The following is a 10,400-nucleotide window of genomic DNA, read 5'->3' on the forward strand; positions in this document are numbered from 1 at the left end:
ATGATAGTTGCTGCACATAAACTTTTGGTCAATGTAACAATATAGGTTTCTAACTGAATTCCCGACTCTCTACCCTGAATCAAAGGGATATGAAACCCAAAATTTTTCTTTGATGGTTCAGATAGAGCATACGCTTTTAAACCACTTTCTAATTTACTTCTTTTATATTTTTTCTTCATTCTCTTGGTATCTTTTTTTGAAAAGCAGTTATGTATGCTTAGGAGCCGGCACATTTCTGGGCTACTATATGGCAGCAGTTTTGCAACAATGTTATCCATTTGCAAGAGCACTATATGGCAGCACTATTTCCTGCCATGTATTGCTCAAGATGCCTACCTAGGTATCTCTTCAACACAAAATATCATGGGAATTAATTCAGTTTCATAATAGAATTAAATTGGAAATTGTTTGTTTTAAAATAGTATATGCTCTGTCTGAATCACAGTGATCTACTTTTTATTTATAAAGCAGAAAAGCTTTATACATATTAAAGGGACAGTCTACACCTTGGTTATCTTAAAGTCTTCCCTTAGATTAAGCTGCAAATAGCCTCATTCACCTGTTCTAGATCATTCAGCAGAAACAGTTAAAAGGTTATTTTAAAATAAATATTGTTTCTGGCCACTTTGAAATGGCTGCCAAGCTCAGCCCACTGATGACATCAGGATCTGGGCTACATATGGCATCCAATCACAAACGGCTCACTATTTGGATTCAACAGACTGTCAATGCTATTCAGCAGAGTGCCTAGATGCAGCCCGGATCGTGATGTCATCAGTGGGTGGAGCTTGGCAGCCATTTCAAAGTGGCCAGAAACAATATTCATTTTAAAATAACTGTTGTACTGTTTCTGCTGCATGATATAGAAAAGGTGCAGGAGGCTATTTGCTGCTTAATCTAAGGTAAGACTTTAAGATGACTGAGGTGTAGACTGTCCCTTTAAAATTCTATATCTAGATTATGGGGTTCCCTTTCGCCTCTGCTCTTTACTAATAAAAGGGTTTGTATAAAACTTATTGTTATGTTCTATGTACATGAACAGGGGTTTTATACCATTTATTAAGACTAACGGTATGTTTAATATAATGGCTAATCCCTGAGATCTTGTATTCATGCATTCAAGCTTCATAATATGTTTGCTGCTTGTGCTGTGTATTGCGCTTGTTAATGTACCTGCCTGACTGCTTATGCTGCTTGTTTGCAGCTGGCTCCTGGCAATGCCTGGCGCTGCCCTCATTGTAAGCAGCTTCAACAGGGCAGCATTAAACTTAGTCTGTGGACCCTGCCTGACGTCCTAATCCTGCATCTGAAGAGGTTCCGTCAGGTAAGCAAACGCATCCTGCACCATTAACTCGATTTATACAGAAGTGTGTCACCGTCTAGAAGCAACTGCAGAATTTACGTTATTGATAGCGTATCGCTAAACACCCCTGTAGAGTTTTGTGCTATGTCTGACTCTTCTGCAAAACCATAAACCACCCACTTGCCCCCCTGTGAGGAACTACAAATTATTTATCCATTCAGTGTTTCAAATATTTATGCAAGTAACGTTGTTGGAAATGTCACTAACGCACACTTTTTCTTTTACCAGAATCCTGCAGAGCTGTGTCCTACTAACATCCCTCACATCTGCAAGTTTGCCCTACTAACCCACCTCTTGTTAATGGCAGAGCATGGCACCATAACACACTTCCTGCCACGCACTTGCAGAGCATTGCCCCTACTTGCTTATCTTCTATGCCATCACTAGACACGGCTCCTGCAACATATTAGATAATTAAATAATATCCTTCCTCTGATCACCTGTATGTTCAACAATTTCTAACTTTCAAAGTCTTTAACTTGTTGGGCTAATCAGCCATTATTAAAGAGAGATGGAACCCAAGTTTTCTCTTTCATGATTCAGATAGAGCATGTCATTTTAAACAACTTTCCAATTTATTCTCTGTATGTCCTTTGTTGAAAAGTATACCCAGGTAGGCTCAGGAACTGCTGATTGGTATCCATACATTTATGCCTCATGCTATTGGCTCTGTTTCTTCAACAAAATCATACCAAGAGAATAAAGCAATTTAGATAATAGAAGTAAATTGGAAAGTTGTTTAAATTATATTCTCTGAATCGTGAAAGAAAAAATGTGTTTCATGTCTCTTTAAACTCACAGACAAATCATAGCCTCTGTTTTTTCTTTTGATGCACAATAAATAAATTTGTAGGTAACTGTGATGTTTTTAAACCGCAGGGACCCAGTTTCTCCTACATATTCACTTTGCTTCCTGTTGATTTTATATCTATTTTTGTTGATTTAAAGTTTTTTTGTGCTTGTTGTTGTTGTTGTTGGTTTAATGTGCTGCTTTCGGTGAATTTTATGTTTTTGTCACCTAAATTTTCAACACAATCACTATTTGCTTACGTCTAATTTGCCTTTAGTGTTTTTAGTTAATGGTTTTTCCCACCTTCGGAAAGACATTGTAGACGCTAAAAAGGCAGAGATTTGTGTGAGCTGCATTATCGCTCTGCTGCAGAGTGACAGATGCCACCTGGAAGTGTTACTCAATGTGCCAAGCTCAGAAGAGCGTCAATAGTTTTTTGAGATTTGTTTGTCTCTTCTATTCAGTAGACCAAGGTTACCATTTTACAAGAATTACATAGATTATTTGCTCCTGGTGTGGAGGGGAACGAAGGAAAGTGTACTGAAATTTGTCAACTGGATCAATTCTAATGATATTGATCTGGAGTTCACATTTGAGTGTGATGACTCCAGTATAACTTTCCTAATTCTAACCATTAAAGGTATACCCTGGGATGGTGTTATTACCGAGGTTTATAGAAAACCCATCACAGGGAATTCACTCCTACATGCCAGGAGCAGCCATCCCCAACAAGTGTTCCGTTCTGTGGCGAAAGGTCAGTTCATATGATTGAAAAAGGAACTGTACCACACAGAAACAATGGGACACATGCAAACCTTTTGGAAAAACACTTGAAAGACAGAGGTTACAAATATAACCTCATTCAAAAAGCCAGGAAGGAAGTGGGGGGGCCAGTTAGAGGTAGGACCTTCTATTAAAGAAAGATAACGAAAAAAATCAGTTGAGGGCAATAAGGGAGCTTTCTTTATTACCGACTACAGCGACCAGTACCACAAAATCTGTGGGATAGTACAAAAGCATTTTAGACTCCTGGCCGCAGATGACGCTCTAGCCGGTACCATACAGAAGGGCTGCACATGTACATTTAGAAGGGGTCCCACTCTGGGTAATATTCTGGCTCCCACTAAGTTGAAATCTATTTCAAAAGAGAATGAAGGCAGTTCATGGCTAAGGTTTAAAGGTGTATACAGATGCAGCAATCCAACCTGTAAAGCTTGCGAGCATCTCCAACCAGGGTTAGGCTTTCAAAGCTATGTCACGAATAGGACTTGCAACCAAAAATCATGTATGAATTGTTGGTCTATTTATGCAATATATCTGACTAGCTGTACAATTTGCCATCTGCAATACATAGGTCTAACGTCTAGGGAGGTGCGTTCACGTATTCGTGAGCACCTATCCAACATTAAAGCAGGTACTCTCACAACCCCTCTTGTCAAACGTTTTAATAGGGCCCATAACACGGACTCATCCAGTTTTAAATGGACTATAATTGAAACAATTAGTGTTGGAACAAGAGGGGGTGATAGAGATCAAATGTTGGCCAAAAGAGAGGTATTCTGGATATTCCAGTTACAGACCAGGTATCCAAAAGGTCTTAATTCGGAATATGACCTCATCATTTTTTGGAATTAATGCTTTAAATTGTAATGCCTGAATGTCTATAAGGATTGTTCATACATTTTTAAAGAAAATTCCCTAAAGAAAGAATTCACTTTTCTAGTGGAATTTTAATAACCATTGATGTAAATAATAGTGTGAACAAATGAAGTTATACCATTATAATGGTATCCCCTTCTAGCTCTACTCTCTCTTTTTATCTAGTAATTGATAGGCCATTAATGGATGAAAGAACAATAGGGATACTTATTGGCATCGCTAACTAAGTATCGACAATGTATAATTTCAACTTATATAATTTCAAGCTATGTATTATATTGTAGAAAAGATACGAATTTCACTGTAGTGGTTAAATATGCAGAAATATCTTATTGGTAAGTCTGAAGAAAACTGTTACATATTTAAGTATGCACTCTTTGTGTGATTCTGTATTCTTGCACTTTTTGTAATTGTATATACAAAGTATAGGAAGCAATGGTATATGATGATTTGTTAGACATAGCTTGACAATCTGTTGCAATTACAGTAAATATAATGAATAGCAGAGTACAACGTTTTGTATTCAGACTGTATTTCCATTGATATTTGTAATTGAACATAATCTGTTTTGCAGTGTTTTTCATGTATTAACAGAATGAATCTGAACATTTAAGATAAGGTAACAAATACTTTGTATTATCTTTTTTAGATTTAATTAAGTGACCTGTCCACTTCACACACCTATTGGGGAGAACCAATCGGATGGTATTAGCTTTTTTAAATAGCTGGTGTGTTTAAGGGATAACTAAGCCAGCTATGAGTACGGCAGGACGCCGAAACGCGTAAGCTAGCGGTTCCCTTGAAGATATGGGCACTATTGTTTGTTACACGTTTTAATTGATTTGAATAAAAGTCAAGTTTTATATTTTCTCTTCTACTTGATGCTCCTCAAATATTTTCTTGCAATATTCTTGGCCTAAACATGGAGTGAAGCATCAGTATGGGATCCGGATTGAGTACTTTTTCCAAAGAATTGCTGTCATTTTGAACTGTGAAGTATCAGTAAGCGGTTACGCTATACCCCCTGAAGCCGGCAGCCGTGGGTAACGGGAGTAACGTCATTGCCCGGCGCGGAGTTTGGCCCAGCCTGAGTGACGTCGCGGAGGATCCGTGTCGGCCGAGAGTTTTTTTGAGCAGGAGCGGCTCCAAGTGAAGACCAGCCAAAAGGAGTCCTAGGACGGGTGTAAGCCTGTAAGTTAGATGTACTTTTCCAAGCAGGTTTTCAAGCAACAGCCCCACTAAGAGCCGCAAAGTGGGGGTAAGCTGCCTATTTACACCGTATATACAACAGTCGCATATATGCTGATTTGAAATATTATCATTTTGCTTAGTTCAATTGACAAAAGTAGTGATTCATTGAGACTATCTATGGACATTATAGGATACAGCTTGGCTAAGGTGCACCCCCCTAAGGGGATATCTGTCTTGTTCAAGGTTACCATGGCCCTATGTTTAGACCTATCTTCAGGATAACATTTGTGATTTATTTGTTGCTGCTATTGTTTCAGAATATTTTCAGGCGTTTGAGGATTCTCCTATTCAAGTAGAGTAAGCTGTGGGATTCTCAAGGTTCTACTAATCCTTACTACTGTAGGGCTGCTTCTTCAGCAATTGATTCATTGGCTAGTGCTCCCTTTCAGAAGATATAACTTGACCTTATTAACAGATTCTCTAGGTCATTTACTTCCCTTGATAGCTCTCGTCTGAAGTGTGTTAAGCTACAAACATCGGCATGCTGTTGATCCTAAAAGGACATAAGAGTATTGTAAACATCATTTAAATGCAAGTTGTTTTTTTAGGTCTGTAGGGCTTTACTTTATTTTTATGAAACCCTACTCAAAAGCAACAAACTCTTTGCTGCCGCTGGTACTCTTCCCTGTCCTTCAAAAGCCTACGCTCATGCATTATTCCTATACTGATTCTGATCTGGCGGCAAGTGTGCCCACAGCCAATCCAGACTATATACATTAGTAATTCTCTTTTTAAAAAAACGGGGTGGTGGTTGAAGTTCATAGATTGATTCTGCAGAAGAATTTTGACTTTCCGAGAGCAATGATGAGCGAGCTCTTGGCACAGTAAGTTCTTTGCTTTTCTCTGCAATGCATTTGTCTTTGCTGTTAAAACATGAATGATCTTGAGGTTGTGAGCCTGGTTATTAGATAATACCTAAAGTAAAAGAAGAGACACAATTATATAAGAACAAAGATGGAACAATTTTACGCTTGTTAAATGGGATAATGCCTTCTCAAGGTGCATTCTGTTTTTAAGTATTTCTTTCACACAGGGGAAATCTCAATCTATCTTTGTCCTACAAAGGAGTTTAACGCATAGATAAAGCCTGATTTGTAGCTGCGGTAGGACACAGTCGGCAAGCCAATCATCAGCGGCAGTTTCATGATCCTACCAATCACTCTTTGTGTTTAGCTTGGGAGCTGCAGTACTTGCGGCTTCCTGGCAAGATTTTACAATGTCTTGTTATATTGATCACTTCCATATCACTCTCACACAACAGTATGGCAAGCAGAATAAGATGTCCTTTTCTATGGATATATGACGGTTTGATAGCTTTAAATTATGGTTTGGACACATACTTTGATGCAAAATGTAACCCGAGTAGTTGTTTACAATTTAATAAATGAGGAGCAGTGTGTTTTCCCACATCCAGCTTTAAAGTTTGGGCTTAATGGTGTCCTCCTTAAAGGGATATTAAAGTCAAAATTAAACTTTCATGATTCAGAAAGAGCAGCAATTTTAAATAACTTACCAATTTACTTCCATCAACAAAATGTGCAGTCTTTATATATTTACACTTTTTGAGTCACCTGCTCCTACTGAGCATGTGCAAAATTCACAGAATATACATATATGCATTTGTGATTGGCTAATGGCTGTCACATGATGCAGTGGGAGTGGAAATAGACTTAACTTTAAAATGTGTTCGAAAAAAATCTACTACTTATTTGAAGTTCAGACTAAGTGCTTTTGCATTGTCTTGTTATTGTGCATTTGTTGATTATGCAAATTGACTGTATTTACTTCCATCAACAAAACCCAAAATTTTTCTTTCATGATTCAGAAAGATCATGCAATCTTATGCAAATTTTTATATGTACTTATACATTTTTCTTCATTCTCATTGTATCTTTATTTGAAAAAGCAGGAATGTAAGCTTAGCAGCCGGCCCATTTTTGGTTCAGACCCTGCGTAGCGTTTGCTGATTGGTGGATACATTTAGCCACCGATAAGCAAGCATATCCCAGGTTCCTTAGCTTTCTATTCCTGCTTTTTCAAATAAAGATACCTAGAGAAAGAAGAAAATTTGATAATAGTAGTAAATTAGAAAGTTGCTTAACATTGCATGCTCTTTCTGAATCATGAAAGAAAAAAATTGGGTTTCGTATCCCTATAAAGAGGATTCCTTATGTAAAATTTCATATGAGCACACTCTAGTTGTACTTTCTCACAAATTGGAACAGAAATTTGTTGGTTCTGTTGCAGATAATTCCTCTCTACAACTAGGTAATTCCTGCACTGGTGAGCATTTTCTGTGGTATGGCAGTGACCGTATTTACCTGCTCAGAGAGCTGTGATGCCATATTCATAAAATTTAGAGAAATAGAACAGATAAATCAAAAACTAAAATGCAAACCAAAAGCATAAGCAAACTTAAGGTTATTTGTATGGGGAGATCATGAGCCTGTGATGGACAGTTCACTTCTCTGTTTTTCTCCTTGCACCTTGGAACTGTACTGAACTTAACAGGTTCTAGACCCAGTCATTTTTTTTCCCTTCAATTTTAACTCCAATCGGTTCTAACAATATCCAAGATATGTCCTCGATTTTAGCCTACCTAAACTCGACCTAGGACAAAGATAAATCATTTCAGAACTTTTTCCACCTTTTAATGTGACCTATAAACTGTACAGCTCAATTGAAAAACACACTGAAATCTTTTAGGTAAAGGGAAATAAAAATAAAAACCTAAAATAATGTGATTGCATAAGTGTGAACACCCTTTTATAACTGGGGATGTAGCTGTGTCCTCGATTTTACCTACCTAAACTCGACCTAGGACAAAGATAAATCATTTCAGAACTTTTTCCACCTTTTAATGTGACCTATAAACTGTACAGCTCAATTGAAAAACACACTGAAATCTTTTAGGTAAAGGGAAATAAAAATAAAAACCTAAAATAATGTGATTGCATAAGTGTGAGCACCCTTTTATAACTGGGGATGTAGCTGTGTTCAGAATTAAGCTATCACATTCAAAATCATGTTAAATAGGAGTCAGTACACACCTGTCATCATTTAAAGTGCCTCTGAATGACCCCAAATAGTTCAGCTGTTCTAGTAGGTCTTTCCTGACATTTTGTTAGTCACATCCTACAGCAAACGCCATGGTCCGCAGAGAGCTTCTAAAGCATCAGAGGGATCTCATTGTTAAAAGGTATCAGTTAAGAGAAGGGTACAACATAATTTCCAAGGCATTAGATATACCATGGAACACAGTGAAGACAGTCATCATCAAGTGAAGAAAATATGGTGCAACAGTGACATTACCAAGAACTGGATGTCCCTCCAAAATTGATGAAAAGACGAGAAGAAAACTGGTCTGGGAAGCTGCCAAGAGGCCTACAGCAACAATAAAGGAGCTGCAGGAATATCTGGCAAGTATTGGCTGTTTGGTACATGTGACAACTATCGCCCATATTCTTCATATGTCTGGGCTATGGGGTAGAGTGGCAAGAAGGAAGCCTTTTCTTACAAAAAAAAACATCCAAGCCAGGCTAAATTTTGCAAAAACACATCTGAAGTTTCCTAAAAGCATGTTGCAAAAGGTGTTCTGGTCTGATGAAACCAAAGTTGAACTTTTTGGCCATAATTCCTAAAGATATGTTTGGCGCAGAAACAACACTGCATACCCACAGTGAAGCATGGTGGTGTCTGCATCATGCTTTGGGGCTGTTTTTCTTCAGCTGGAACTGGGGCCTTAGTTAAGGTAGAGGGAATAATGAACAGTTCCAAATACCAGAGAATAATGGCACAAAACCTTCAGGCTTCTGCTAGAAAGCTGAACATGAAGAGGAACTTCATCTTTCAGCATGACAATGACCCAAAGAATACATCCAAATCAACAAAGGAATGGCTTCACCAGAAGAAGATTAAAGTTTTGGGATGGCCCAGCCAGAGCCCAGACCTGAATCCAATTCCAAATCTGTGGGGTGATCTGCAGAGGGTTGTGCACAGGAGATGCCCTTGCATTCTGACAGATTTAGAGTTTTTTTGCAAAGAAGAGTGGGCAAATCTTGCCAAGTCAAGATGTGCCATGCTGAAAAACTCATACCCAAAAAATTAAGTATTAGTTTAAGGGTGTTCACAACTTATGCAACCATATTATTTTAGTTTTTTATTTTTATTTACCTTTACGTAAAATATTTCAGTTTGTTTTTCAATTGAGTTGTACAGTTTATAGGTCACATTAAAGGTGGAAAAAGTTCTGAAATGATTTATCTGTGTCTCATTTTTTTACATCACAGAAACCTGACATTTTAACAGGGGTGTGTAGACTTTTTATATCCACTGTATATTATTATATTATTAATAATGTACTTTTTAAAGGACCTATACATTATTTTGCTGTCACGTTCCTTTCCTTCTTTAGAAATCAGGGAAATGTTATTTATTTACACACATATATGTATATTTGTGTGTGTATATATGTATATGTGTGTATATGTATATTTGTGTGTATGCATGTATATGTGTGTGTATGTATATATATATATATATATATATATATATATATATATGTAACACACAGAGAAAACCCAGCACTCACTTACAAGCTCTCAGCTAAGATTTAAAAGCAAAAATGGAAAGGTTAGTTACCGCATCTGGCCAAATGGGACAAGCTCAGGTACCACGTCAAGGTCCTTTCCAATACCTGAGACCCTAAAACAGCCACACAATGCAAGCTTTCAAATCCAAACAAACTGAAAACAAGGGAAGGGTGCACAGGAATATGTAACCACCCTAGACATATACAAAACACGGAAGGGAACTGCACTCTCATACTGGACCGGCTACACATCCCATGACCCTGCAACATGCTCAGCCCTGGGTGCCACTGGCACTCACAGGAAGCTGTGCTGTCCCCAGAGCCACAAGCAGTTAACCCCAGACAGGTCTGGGTGCAAGAACCATAGGGAAAATTACAAAACAAATTAATACAACACACAGAGAAAACCCAGCACTCACTTACAAGCTCTCAGCTAAGATTTAAAAGCAAAAATGGAAAGGTTAGTCACCGAATCTGGCCAAATGGGACAAGCTCAGGTACCACGTCAAGGTCCTTTCCAATACCTGAGACCCTAAAACAGCCACACAATGCAAGCTTTCAAATCCAAACAAACTGAAAACAAGGGAAGGGTGCACAGGAATATGTAACCACCCTAGACATATACAAAACACGGAAGGGAACTGCACTCTCATACCGGACCGGGTACACATCCCATGACCCTGCAACATGCTCAGCCCTGGGTGCCACTGGCACTCACAGGAAGCTGTGCTGTCCCCAGAGCCACA

General features: G+C 38.2%; 1 protein-coding gene across 1 annotated transcript in view; it reads left to right on the top strand.

Annotated features, from left to right (window-relative positions):
• The window catches only part of USP31 (ubiquitin specific peptidase 31), a 118,137-nt gene that overhangs the window by 81,200 nt on the left and 26,537 nt on the right, over positions 1 to 10,400 (top strand). Inside the window, exon 12 of the mRNA XM_053694398.1 lies at positions 1,205 to 1,324. Coding sequence (XP_053550373.1) covers positions 1,205 to 1,324 — 120 coding nt within the window. The remainder of the gene's footprint in view (positions 1 to 1,204; positions 1,325 to 10,400) is intronic.

The sequence above is a fragment of the Bombina bombina genome, chromosome 11 (assembly GCF_027579735.1).
Source record: "Bombina bombina isolate aBomBom1 chromosome 11, aBomBom1.pri, whole genome shotgun sequence".
In the NCBI taxonomy this organism is placed as follows: domain Eukaryota; kingdom Metazoa; phylum Chordata; class Amphibia; order Anura; family Bombinatoridae; genus Bombina; species Bombina bombina.